This window comes from Humulus lupulus, chromosome 5 (genome assembly GCF_963169125.1).
Source record: "Humulus lupulus chromosome 5, drHumLupu1.1, whole genome shotgun sequence".
NCBI classification, from domain to species: domain Eukaryota; kingdom Viridiplantae; phylum Streptophyta; class Magnoliopsida; order Rosales; family Cannabaceae; genus Humulus; species Humulus lupulus.
Genome location: NC_084797.1, coordinates 3,931,088 through 3,945,528, shown reverse-complemented (window position 1 = coordinate 3,945,528; position 14,441 = coordinate 3,931,088). Strand labels below are relative to the sequence as shown.

Sequence of the window (14,441 nt, the reverse complement as noted above, 5' to 3'; positions counted from 1 at the left end):
AGAAAATATAAAATCTAAAACTTAATTTATCAAAATACAAAATTCAAATAAATTATGAGTCTAAACACATGTCTAAATATTCATAAACCCCCTTACAATAAATAGCCAAGACTTATTTTCGATCACATATAGACTTCAAATGATTGTAGTCACCATAAAGACGTTCAATTATTTTATGTAAAAAGCAAAATAATGAAAGAAAGTAACTTTATTGCTTTTCTAAAAAGCTAATTTTCATTACTACCACAATTTCCAAAGAGAAGATTAATATATATAGGATAATTTGTTGGTAGGGACCTCAAAAATAGCTTTATCGTAGGGCTTTTTTGTGTTCTAAACCTGTGAATAGTTTTCAGCGCGATTTTTTTTTATGACCATGTATATTATAGTTATTTAGAGCATTCTGCAAATTTTCAGAAAATTCTGAATAATTTACAGTGTCGAAAACAGATTATTGCATGTGTGACTAATTTTTTTATGCGAGTGGAAAATAGCATGTTTGAACTTAGTTTTCAGCACTATAAATTATTCAGAATTTTCTGAAAATTTACAGGATGCTATAAATAACTACAATATACATGGTCATAAAAAAAATCGCGTCGAAAACTGTTCAAAGGTTGAGAAACACAAAAGAGCCCTACGATAGGACTCTTTTTGAAGGCCCTACCAAAGAATTATCCTATATATATATATATATACTTTTTTCAATGAGTTTTTATTGCATTATATTTATAAATACTATTTTTTTCGATATGTAAAATTAATATACTAGATATAATTTCAAAATATAAAGAAAGAGAGTAAAAAAAGCATTTCAATAGATTTTCTATTTCCTATTTTTTAACTTTGTCTATTGTTACATTATTTTTTATTTTTCTTTACTTTGAAAGGATTATCTTTTCTATATTTAGATATTATTTTTCATCTTTCAAATATTTTTTTACTAATTATTTCATATTTGAAATAAACAAAAGAGATTAAATCATATAATATTAAAATAATATATATTAAAAAAAATCAATGCGAGGTGTATGGTAAAAGTTGTATATAAAATTGTAAATTATATATACTATTTTGATTATCTATTTTAAAAAGTAGAGTAATAAAGAAACCATTTAAAGGTAATACTATTACTATTGTTCGAAAAGGTAATACTAATACTAGTCCTACCGAACAAGATAATTCTTATTTATTGGACCATCTGCTCATGAAGTGAGTGTGTATTGATTTTTATGAGAATTGATAAAAAAGAACATCACATATTATTATTTCTTATTATTTAAATTTAATAATTATTATAAAGTATCTCTAATTAATGAAAATAACTTATTCTTGGACTCAGACCAAGACTCAGACTAGCTTTATTGATTTTAAAGAAAAGGAAAACACGTCAATGAGATAAACATCACAAAGAATATACATATAATCTAACGTTCTTTGTTTTTTTCTTGCTGAATATATAATCCAACGTTTTTGATCTACATATAATTGTCACTTTTGCATCTAATCAATATGAAACTAGCTTTTGGAAAAGCAATAAAGCTAGTTTGTTCGTTTCATGTTTTATTTTGCTTTTCACATTATTGAACATCTTTTTTTATAATTACAACTTTTTTACTGTCATTTTCAAGTACATATGTGATAAAAAAATATGACTTGTTTCAGGTTCATACCTACCCAATTAGCTCTAAAATAACATAGACGACTTTAGTGGGGCATGTTTTTTGCATTTATTGGCAGCGACGTCTTTATTTTTGATACGTAGAAAAATTATAATCTGTTTTTTTTATATGACGGTGTATATTATAATTATTATTTAGGACCTTTCATCAGTTTTTAAAAAACTTCAAATAATTTACGATACCGAAAACAAGTTTCAAAATAACTTGTTTCACCCGTACAAAAAATAAAGCTTGAAAACAACCTATTTCTTATTTTCAGTATTGTATATTTTTTAAAAAATTTCCAAATATTTGTAAGAGATTCTAAATAAATATATTGTACATCATCATATAAAAACAATTTAAATTGCAATATTTTCATATAATGAAAATACAAAAACATGTTGTTTTCTAGAATGCTTTATACGCGCGTGAAAAAATTATTTAAATTTTTTTTTCAACATTGTAAATTATTCAAAATTTCTTAAAAATTAGTCGGATAGCTACTATAATTATAGTGTACACCGTAGTATAAAAAAATTTCGACTACAATTTTTTTTATTACTAAAAAAAAAACACGTCTACCGATGGAGACAAAGTGCATAACCTATTGTAGAATTTCTCTATATATGTAAATATATATAATCTAGTTTATTAATGATTTTTAACCAGACAAGCTAATTAGATATTGTTATACTATATACAATATTATTTTAAAAATAACTTATATCTCTTCTATATAAAAAAAAGTGTGTAGATAACAAATTTTTTTTATTTTAAGGATTTATTTTGTTAATTTTAACGAAATATTCTAAATATTTAATGGAATATACATTTAAAATAAATATTTATTAATTATATTAATATTAAAATATTATTATTATAATAATATATAATACTAAATATTTAATAATTATATTAATATAAATTTAAATATTATAAAATATTATTTCCATAATAATATATAATCATAATTTTTTACTAATTATATTAATATAAATTCAAATATTATAAAATATTTTTAGAATAATAATAATAATAATAATAATAATATTTAATATATAATCTTAAAAATTATCATATTATATAGCATATATACATATATACTGATTACACATAAATGCAAACAAATAATTAAACAATCAGTAACTTGAAACTAGGTAGTACGTGCATGCAGAGCTCTCATGCATACAGATTACAATCTTAGAAAAATTACATAGTCAGTAGCAGTAACTTGAAACTAGGTAGTACTTACAATCTCATTATCATACAGATTTCAGACACACACAAACTTACGATTACAACAAGTAAAATAATAAGTAGAAACTTCAAATTAACTAAAACTATTCTTTTTGGCCATACTTTATTGAGTGGATCTCGAAGTAGCGGACTCCGAGAACATATTATTGGCTGTGTTACTTTCTCTTTCCACAGAGAGAAAGCTGAGTCCAGTTTCGTTTGAACCCAACGAGCTTAAGTCGTTGGTACTACTTTGCAAACCTGATATTTCGTACCTGGAAACATTTCTGTCGTTGGAGTCGTGGAACGAGAGCTCTGGATATGAATATACACCGCCGGGATTTGTCTCCCGATTCGCTTCGTCTGCATGCTCTTGCAGCGTCAACGCAAACTCCAAATTTCCGACCACATCACGCATGGTGGGCCGGCGGATCCTCTGTTCACGCACACAACTCTGTGCTACCTCTACGAACTTCTTGAAACATTCTGGGGCAATCTTCCCCATCAGAAATGGGTCGACGATGTTTTGAACTGTCCCTTCGGTTATACACTTTAGTGCCCAGTACGCTAAGTTTCGTTGGTCATCTTCCAGCTTCCCATCTACTGGTTTTCGCGCACACAAGACTTCAAACAATACCACTCCAAAAGAATACACGTCCGACTTGTCCGTCAGCTGTTGACTCCGAGCGTATTCTGGATCCAAATACCCAAATGTACCTTTGACCAGAGTATTCACCGCAGTGTCGCTCACACCGATTCTGGATAATCCGAAATCAGAAACCTTGGCGACCCAGTTATCATCCAACAGAATATTCGTGGTCTTAACATCACGATGGATGATTGGATTTCTCACGCCTTCGTGAAGGTAGTCTAGTCCACGCGCCGCTCCTACACATATTTCTAGCCTCCGCGTCCACGAAAGCGGATCATTGCCCGACCCGTAAATATGGTCTCGGAGGGTCCCGTTTGCCATGTATTCATAGACGAGGATCATCTCACCGTCGTCGTCGCAGTAACCAATCAAGGAGACTAGATGGAGGTAGCGAAGCTGAGAGAGCATCTCAATCTCCGTGACGAACTCGCGCGCGCCTTGTCCTGAACCACGTTTACACCGTTTGACCGCAACCGTTGACCCGATGTCAATAACCCCTCGGAAAACGTTGCCGAATCCTCCCCTTCCGATCACCAACTCATCGTCGAAGTCGTTGGTCGCCGTTTCGATCTCGGAGAGTGAGAAACGACGACAGATATCTTCGGGCAGCGACGAAGCTTTTGATAATCTGTTGGATTTTCCTTTGTAGGAATCGTAAAAGAATTTTTTCTTTCTTACAGCCCACAAAACTACCCAACTTACTATGATTACGAGAAGGCCCGTGCCAGTCCCAAGGGCAATGAATAAGGTCGTTTTCTTCTTCTTCTTCGTTGATTTTTCGGCAGCATTTAAAAATGGCGTCGCTTGTTGTTGGCCAGGGTTTGGTCCAGCAAGATTGCCACTTTTGCTGATTTTGAATACTTCAACCCCGTTCAAGATGGTATCAGGATATCGAGAATTTTCATTCGGGTGTAGATCGATGGAAAGACTATCCTTATTGTCAATATAAATGACGTAGTCTTGGAAAATCGGAATCCCATTACCTCCGCTAAATTCAATAATATCAACATATTCCCGAGCCATCTGATTGCCGATATAGATACTGAATCTCCTATCGCCGACTTTGGTTATCAAGTCCTCAAACTCACAGAAATGAAGCCTAACCAGATAGTTGAATCCTCTGTCCACGGGAAATAAGCAAGTAAAATTGTGGCGAATGTTGTACGCCGTGCTATTTCCCATTGAGAGAGCAGTCTGGTACACCTCCGCAGGAGCAGTGTCCTTTCTTATTTTCGAGTATTCGAGAGGCTTAGTGACATGACTTGGATTAAAGGGGAGATGATTATCAGTCACTAGGATTGAATTACCTTGATCAGACCACTTTCTATACATGCCAGTGTCATCGTTTGCTGGTATGGATCTCCCACCCATGTTCACTCGCCAAATAGTTTCGAGTGCGAGTTCTTCGGTGATATCAAAAAATTGGCTACTATGGCCGACGAAGCTCGGCGGAGTCATTCCTTCTTGCGCGCCGTAGTAGAGATCTGCCGGCATCGAAAAGATCTCGATTCCATTGACAAAAGCATACGAGTAATCAGCAGATGACTGAGGAACGAACGTTATGTCCAATTTTTTATTTGGCTGAACGACGTTAACGCAGAACTCTCTCATAAGAAAGTCTTGGTTCAAACTTTTGGCAACGAGATTTGCACTGAAGTTTTTGAGTAAGGTGAAGGAACCGGCTGTGACGTGAAAGTAAGCTTTTGAGGCATCAAAATCCTGGTACTGAGCCGGGTAGAAGTACAAACGGACAAATTTTGGACCCGGGGTGACTAGGAAGCTGTAAGTAAATGGAGAACGAAATATCCGAGCGGTGAAGTAGGGGACTTTTGGGCCAAAGTTGGTTAGGGATATGGCCGTGGAGGCATAAGTACTATTAGCTTGTTGAACTTGTGTTTGAACGAACTTAGAAGGTTCATCTTTTATCCATTTTCGGCCATCGTCTGCGTCGTGGTCGGACAAGGACCCACAATCCAGAGTGATGTTATCGACCGGAAAATTTGAAGGTGTATCAGAGTTAACTGCGGTGATGCAATTATATAAGAGAAAAAGGAAGTAGAAAGAGGTGATGATCAGAACTGGGAGATTCTTCATGAAAGAAAGATGATAAAGAATTAATTCGCTAGTTAATTTGTTCAGATTGCTTAGACAGAGGAGCTAATAATTGTATTAGCATTAGCATATATAGCATGATATAATAGGAGGAAGATTGAGATTGAAATCGTTTGTCCTTCTTCTCTGTCCCATTCCAGGTCCTCCAATCAAAATGTGCCAACTAATTTAAAATGGGACATCATAACTAACATCAACTTTGAAAAAAAATCTGTTGAATTTCCTATCTCCTCCATGTCCCACAAATTATTTAAAGACACATCATTTATTTATTTAATATATATTTAAATTATTTACAACTTTCTCTTTTCCCAACTATAAATAAATGATATGTTTTTAAATAATTGGTGGGACATGGAGGGGACACGAAATTAGAGATATGTGATTTTTTTTCATCAACTTTAGTGATGCACGGGACGGGAAATTGTTGGGTGCTCTCCTGTCCCAATCTCATTTATATATCTAATTCTCGTCTTCGTTCTATCCCATCCCTGTTGTAAAATCTGTATTAACGATTGCTATGATATTTAAGAACTTATCACTGAAAACAATGGCACTTATAAGACAAACTTTTGTTGTGCATAGTTGTTAAAATTAGAAGAGAATCAATTTAGACATATAAACTAAACACAAATGTCAGTAATGAAATAAACCCAACACAGAACAATTATATTGGTTCAAGACTAAAGATCAATGTGATCTTTGACTCTACATCCAGTTTGAACACTATCCCTTTATTGAATAAATCTGTAGCAAATAGTACAACACAATTTAGAAGTGGATCTTCAACTAAAGAGTCTTCAATGGAGAATTATCTCAAACACTCAACCCCACCCTTAGTGTTAGCTCAACTACAAAACCCTTTGATCTCACACTCTCTTTCTCTCTCTCTTGCTTCTTGATTCTGAATATCACTCTTTCTCGCTTCTTGTCTTCTGTTCCAGCCGAAGGCACTTCTTTATATAGCCAGCTAAAAAAACTGAAAGGCTTCTAACTGAAAGCAGTTAAAACACTTATGATTTAGAGGAATAATAAATACCACAAATTCCACCTTCTTCCTTTAAATCATAGCTGACTAGAAATTGAAATACTTTCAGAGATAGAGATAGTGTTCTTAAAAGTCAATTTAGTTTCCAGACAGTGTCTAAACTTACTTATTGTCAGTACTTTGGTGCCAATATCTGCAGGGTTCTCTTCAGATTTTACCTTATTTAGTTCTATAACCCCTTCCTCTATCTTCTCTCTTATCCAAAATAATCTGATGTCTATATGTTTACTCTTCTCATGATAAACTGGGTTCTTGCAAAGTTGAATAGAAGACTGGATGGCCGAGTAGATAGTTACTTCACCTCTCAAGATTTTTAACTCCTATAGAATTCCTTTCAACCAAATTGCCTCCTTAAAAGCCTCTGTTGTTGCCATGAATTCAGATTCAGTAGTAGACAGTGACACTACTGATTGTTGCTGAACTTTCCAACATATGCAATTCTGATTAGTGAGAAACATATATGATGTTGTAGACTTTCTTGTATCTTTATTGGCTGCATAATCTGAATCTACATATCCTTTTAGTTCTAGTTTTTCTTCCATCTTTTTGTAAATCAAACCATGATCCCAAGTGCCATTCAAGTACCTAATGAGACATTTGAGAGCTTTCCAATGCTCTTAGCCTGGATTCGACATGTACTTGCTTAGAATACTTAAGGCATGTGCAATATCAGGTCTTGTACTGACCATGATATACATTACACATCCCAGAGCAACAGAATATGGAACCTTACTCATCTCTTTTATTTCTTCTTCATTCGAAGGACATTTTTCCTTTGTTAGTTCGAACTGGCCACCTAAAGGCACTGAAGTGCTTTTAGCATCTGGCATATAGAACCTTTTAACTACCTTCTGTATGTAACTTGACTGTTTTAGGTACATCTTTCCTTCATTTCTGTTCCTCACAACTTCTATGCCAAGAATCTTTTGGACTGGTCCCAATTCTTTCATTTCGAACTCTTCTTTAAGTTTTGTCTTAATGCTTTTGATCACTGCCTTGTCCCTGCTTAAGATGAGCATATCATCTACATATAATAGTAAATAGACTGCAGTAGAAGAATCTAAACCTTTGTAGTATAGGCAATGATCAAATAAAGATCTTGTGAACCCAATGTCTTGCATATAGGTATTGAAGCGTTTGTTCCATTGTCTTGGGGATTGTTTGAGATCATATAATGATCTTTTCAGTTTACATACCAGATCTGAATTGTCTTGTTCCACCTTAAATCCTGGCGGCTATTTCATGTAGATGTCTTCCTCTATGAACCCATTCACTACAAGAAATTCCATTATTAGCGGCGGGGTACTCCGCCTCTAATAATGTCTAAATCCGCCGCTAATACGCCGCGCCTAAAAAGTTGTCGCTAATAATGATTATTAGCGGCGGACTGACACACCCGCCGCTAATAATCATTTATTAGCGGCGGAGCCTGCTGCTAATACCCATGTCCGAGCCATTATTATTAGTCGCGGGGTCCGCCGCTAATATTGTTTTTATCATTTTTTTAAAATTAAATTTTAAATAAATTAATAAATTAATATTTATTAAATTTAATTATTTTTAAAAATAATTTAACAAAAATAAACATTTAATTAATTTAAACATAACTAACATTAAAATTAATATAAATAGTTTTAATATTTATCAACTTAATAAATATCACTATAGTCATTAAAAATAAATAAAGTATTAATTCAGTCCAAATATATAAACTAGTAACTAAAGAAAGTCATTAAGATTAATATTGAAATTGTCCTCATCTTCAACATTTTGGTCTGGCTGTGAGGACGACGGCTGTGACGGTGGCGGTGGCGGTGGCTGTGGCGGCCGTGGCAGTGGCGGTGAAGGAATATAAAGTGGTTGTGATGATTGTCCGAGCGTGAGGTCCCCAAACAGATCTCGAGGCTGTGGTTGTGGCTGTGGTTGCGACCCGCCTCCAACCTCCCAATATCTAACATTAGGTGGCGGAGGCTGCATCGATCCTCCTAGAAAATCGGTAAAACTAAAATATTGTGGAGGAGACTGGGAAAGGGGTCCAAAAGTGTATTGGTTTTGATACTGAGGAGGTTGTTGCAACGACACATGTGGCGGATACATTGGATGAGGCTGGTACAGCTGATGTGGCGGATACTGTGAAGGAGGCTGGAACTGCTGCTGTGAAGGAGGCAAATACTGCTGCTGTGAAGGAGGCTGGTGCTGTTGTTGTGGCGGTGTATGAAGCTCAGGATTGGCAGTGTTACTTTGAGAAGACGAACCACCTTCGGATTGTGGTGGCAAATGCCTCTGCAGAAAACTGTCAAACATTGGGTCATACAGTTTACTGGGATGAACAGTTGTCGAAGTCTCAAACGTCTCACGAATTGCCTTCATCAGCAAAGCCATAACTCTCATATCTTCATTAGGCGAAGCAGCAGTATTTGCTTGGGACTGACTTTGATCTGTAGAGCTAGAGGATGTCTTTTTTGCCTTCCCTTTCGCCCTATAACCCACTCCTCTTTGGTAGTCAGATCTCTCCTGACAAGAAACAAGAAAACAATACTATTCACTTACATAATCTTGTTGAGTTGCCTCATTGACAAAATATTTTGTCGATTTTCTCATATGAGCATCCCTCTAAGTATCAACAACATGCGCATCAGGGTTCTCCTATACAAATGTAAACAAAATGTTTCAGAATATGTTATTTTATAAAATTAAATTAACATCTTCACTTACATATTGGTGACGCTTAGCTGCCAACGACTTTGTGCCTTGTGTTGTTACATACTTCATTTGTCTTCTGTTTGCTTGATTTTTAGCGGAACGAGCCAAAAATCTTTCGCTCAAGAACATTTCACAAATAAGCTACCAAGTCTCCTTACACTACAACAATTTTAAGTATATATTACGTTAAAAAATAGCACTTATTCACAAGTGCTATTAATAGATAGTTAAAAAAAACACGGAGAAGTCAATTTTTTTAACACAGTGGCGCCTAGTTATATTTCGTTTGGCGCCAAAAGAAAAAATTCTGGGTCTATCATAAGAAGAAAAGAAAAAGGAAAACAATAAAGCACAAATTCTCTAATTTCTCTCAGCCTCCATTGAATCCCTAAACCTAAAATACCCAAACAAGTTTCCATTGCCGCCTCTCTGCCTCTCTTTCTTACGCTTAGTTGCAAAGCTTACTCTCCTCCACTCACTCTGTCTCACACACTTATCCTCTCGTCTCGTCTATCTCTGCCTCACGCGAGTCACTAGAGCACACGACGCCGGTGGAGCACACGACGTCGATGGAGCATTCTCTCTCTCACGACTCACGCGAGCTTCTGGAGCACATAATGGCGGTATCTCCCCTGTTTGAGTCGATGGAGCAAGTTGGTACATCACGCTGGTATCTCACTTTCCCTCACGTAAGTCACGACGGTTTTCCCTGGTTGGAAGCAAGAACATCTCTGTGAGGTGAATTTTTTTTTTATACAGATTACATATAATCAATATATAAATTTATATTTATGTGTATATGTATTTATAAAGTATTTGATTGTTTTTTGTTGTCCCTCCCTGCATTTACTCTCTTCTACTCTCATTCACTCTTCGTTTTCTTTCTGTCTTTCTCATTCTGTCTTGCAAGTGATAGGCTTGGCGTCGACAGTAATGTTTTGAGCTTGCAAAAGTTGGGTATTTTAAATTTTTTTTCAGTTTTAAGGTTCATTTTAATTTGATTAGTATACCGAAATAGCTACTGGTTTGTGACGAGGGTTTCTTTGTATTTGTTTCATTTGTGAAGGAGGTCTTCATCCGGGTCACTCTTTCTTTGGGCATATATAATACAATTATTATTTGTTAGTTGGGTTCTATGTCAGACTTGGTGCTGCTTGAGTTTATACTTTTGCTTTTAACAACAATCTTAGGCATAATAGCCAATATTTGCATTTCATTAAGGGTATGTAACACTGTTTTTGCTCCATGTGCGAGGTGTAAGATTGATGAAGTGGAAATAATTTATCCCATAATAAAAATTGTTGATGTCTTGGTACGCATTTATAGGAGAATGTTTATTGGCTTAGAAAAGAAAATCTGCCAGAAAAAAAAGGCATGCCTCTTATCTGACTGAGAAGATTTATCATCCTATTTTTTTTCTCTATTGTGAAATGCTGGTCTCCACCCCACCATTTCTCTTCTCCATGTGTTTTGAAATGGCAATATATTAAGGCATTTAGTTGAGACAATTACCTATCATTGGCATTAATCTTAAAATATGTGTTGACTTCTGTTGGCAGGTTTTCCATTTCCTCTATACTTACTCTCTTGTCATTGATGTCTGCCCATTCACCCTTGATGAGTTTGCTCAAGCATTTCATGACAAGGTTTTATTTCATCTTTAATCTGACTTTACTTTCCTTCTGTGTAACATTTTGTTTTCTCTTTTTGATCTTACCTCTTTTGATTTGAGTTCTTTCAGTGATATAATATGTTCTCTAACATGCCTTTCAGGATTCCTTGTTGCTTGGGAAAATTCATGTGGCCCTTTTGAAACATCTTCTATCTGATATTGAAGTGGAGCTCAACAACGAATCTTTGCCTCATCAGAGTAAATCTTGCAATTATCTTGCATTGCTTCACATGGTAAGTTAAAAAATACACACTCACACTCACATTAGAGGGTTGTAAACTTTAGAATTGAAATTTTTGCAGTGAGATTGGAAGTTTAGTGCTATTTGATTTGAGTGCTTGTTGACATTGCCAGCATTGGAATCTAAAAGTATTTACTTTGAAATCCATATGTGTATATATATATGTGCTCCAATTCTGTCCAACGGCAGCAGAACTTTACACTCTAAAAGATGTTGTGCATTGCCAAGACTACACAAAACTTTTCATATGTATTGGATCAATAAAATGTTTCTTCTTCTCTTGTTTTTGACAAATATAAAATGTTTCTTTTTGGTAGTTTATAGTTTGAGCAAAGTGGTTTTTGCATATATTTGCTTTCATTTTTTTTTAATGTTATCTGTACTTTCAAGTTATCATATAGTTAAATATAAGATTTGTAACTTTATGCTATTTTTTTTTTCATTGAGGAAAAAGAATTCGAATTTGGGATTTTTTAAAAAAGTATTATTCTTTTGTGATCACTGGTCTTCTAATTAAGGAATTGGTGTGATCCTTAGCCACTTCTAAGTTATTAGTTTGAAAGAAAAACTGTTAGCATTGGTTTATGTTCTATTCACTAATCCCATACCTTAAGCTATAGTGTGTATAATACTGGTTATGGAGTTGGGGTTTTTTGTTTTTTCTTTCAAGTGAATCTCTACTGATCATGAGAGTGACTAAATGCTTGGGGTACTCTTAGGCACTGGTAGTGATTGAGATTGGTGAGAATTTCGGGAGACCACTATATATTTTGTTTAGTCATGGTGAGAATCTTGATAGTACATTTTGCATGGGTGTGCCTTTTTTGTTTGCATTCATAGTTGTTGTTTATCTGGGAACTACCATATTTGAGAAACATAAGCAGGCATCTCATTTTTCTAATTGCTTTGAACTACTTTTGCATAAGTTTTGATTTTATTATAGCATCTCTGTCTCTTATATCATGGCTCGACTGGTCTTTCTTCCATCAGGTCTCAATCTTCCATCTCTGTATTTCCTTTTGTTTCCCTATAATTTTTTTCAACTTGGATCTATCTTCAAGTTTTACCATTTCTCATGTAGGTGGCTGGCGCAATAGGCTGGACAGCGACGGAAACGGGGTTCAACGGTGCGTGGGCTCGACGGTATGTCTCTCTCTCCCTGCTTTTGACGGTTATGCTCTTATTTTGAGTGGATTTACTAGCTTTCACCCATTACCTCTGTTTTTTGGCCTCAAATTTCAGCTACAAATCTTTCTTCTAAGGGAAATTTCGAACCTTATTTGCTTTAATGTGCTCTATTTTTTAGTTTTGTTTTTTATTTGTGAGATACTAAATTTTTTTATTTGGGGATACTGAAACCCTTAAGTAGTTTTATAGCTCCATTAATCATATGGGTTTTGTTGATTTGGGGATACTGAAACTAATAAACACTCCTGGTTTAGTTTCTTCTTTTTTTCTATTTTTCTTAAGTAAAGTTGAAGGTGTTTATATCATGTGTAATGATTACCACTGTGCTGAGTTTTAACTTATAAATGTTAATATTAAATAACAAGTTTTTAGATTGGTTTGGGCAAACACTAGGGTGATAGTTATGTGTTTCTCCCTGTAATGCTTGAGCAGGGAGAACAGTGAAAAGACACATTACAAATTTTTGCATTGAATATTGTCCTAGCCAATCAATTTTTGTCAAGACACATTACAAATTTCAATTGAGTGTGTGTTTGAACTTGATTTATTAATAGAAATGGACACACTTATAAAATCTAGAGCTCACCATGATGAAGTAAATCTTCTCTGTACATATAACCTGGATCTAAAATCCTTTTGATATCTAATGCAAACATTATTTGATTTTTGCAAATGATCTAGCAGTAAGAGTTTATTTGTTTTGTCTTCTTGTTTAGTTAAAATAACTTACAAAATGATCTAGCAGTCTGAGTTTATCTGATTTATTGGTTTTTACATGCACATACACAACTTTCCTAGGCTTAATGCTGAAGTTATTATATTCAATGTATGTGTTGAATGTTTATGTAGCTTCTCTTAAGAGGGCCCAATTTTTCACAGCATATTTTGTATAGCTTTTCTCAAGTATTTTCTTTCATGTATTTTTTTAAGTTTTGCTTGTTAATTCTGAATTGATGATTCTTATTTTTTGTGAAATTGATTGTTGTTTGTTTGCCAACAACCAAAGTAGAATTATGAATATAGATTACTTGGTTTAAAAAATGTTTGGAATCCTTGTCTAGTGGTACTTAGGCATTGTGATATGACTAAGAAAGGACATGTGAAGGAGTTTAACTTGAAACAAATAACTAGACAAAATTGCATAGAACAATAAAAAGAAGGCCAATCTCATTTCAAGCTCTGTTCTGCAATTTTTTTCCCTTGTATTGAAGCATTTATCGATCTCATTTCAACATTTCATATTTAAGGTGTAAAATTTGAGCCTCTCTCTGTCATTTTAGATTTTCTCTAGAAATCCAAGTCTCATCTTTTTTTTTTCTGCAATTTTGGGTAAAATCTGAATCTGAATCTCATATTATAATTGTAGCTCTCTCTATAAAATTGTCTACTATATTCATATCTATGTTAATGAAGCAACTAGTAAATTGTTGAAACAATAAATTGCTGCTAGCGTAAATTGTTGAAACATTCTCTATGCCTCAATCTCTTTTTGCTATATAATCTCCTTTGCTTATGAGTAATTTTATTGATTTGATTTATCAATTTTGAAAAACTAATTATTATAATAGTATAACTTGTAGCTTTTCTGCTGTCATGATAAATTTGCCAAAGGATCATTAAGTGTTGACTGCTTAGGATACTTTTTGTACTCACCTTTGATGACACTTGATCATTATAATATTCCCTAGAAAGATTCAAAAGATCATTAAAATGTGGTACCTTTTAGGCCAATTTTTACAGCTACTAACTATTTTGGTTAGTTAGTTGTTCATTGTAACTAATTATTGTTATTTTGTAGATTAGTTACTTTATTAGTTTTAGTCTTTTCTGTATATATACTCTTTTGTATCATTACTTCATTAATGAGAATTGATTCTATTCCTTCAGTCACTAAGTTTCCTTACAGTACCTACCACCAATGAGGA

At 34.1% G+C, this 14,441-nt stretch overlaps 1 protein-coding gene across 1 annotated transcript; it reads right to left on the bottom strand.

Moving 5' to 3' along the window:
* Positions 1-2,782: 2,782 nt before the first annotated feature.
* LOC133834169 (receptor-like protein kinase FERONIA) lies at positions 2,783-5,696 on the bottom strand. The gene has a single exon (XM_062263684.1). It carries the CDS (start codon positions 5,644-5,646, stop codon positions 3,025-3,027), a length of 2,622 nt encoding a protein of 873 aa, XP_062119668.1. The 5' UTR covers positions 5,647-5,696; the 3' UTR covers positions 2,783-3,024.
* Between the last annotated feature and the right edge of the window lie 8,745 nt (positions 5,697-14,441).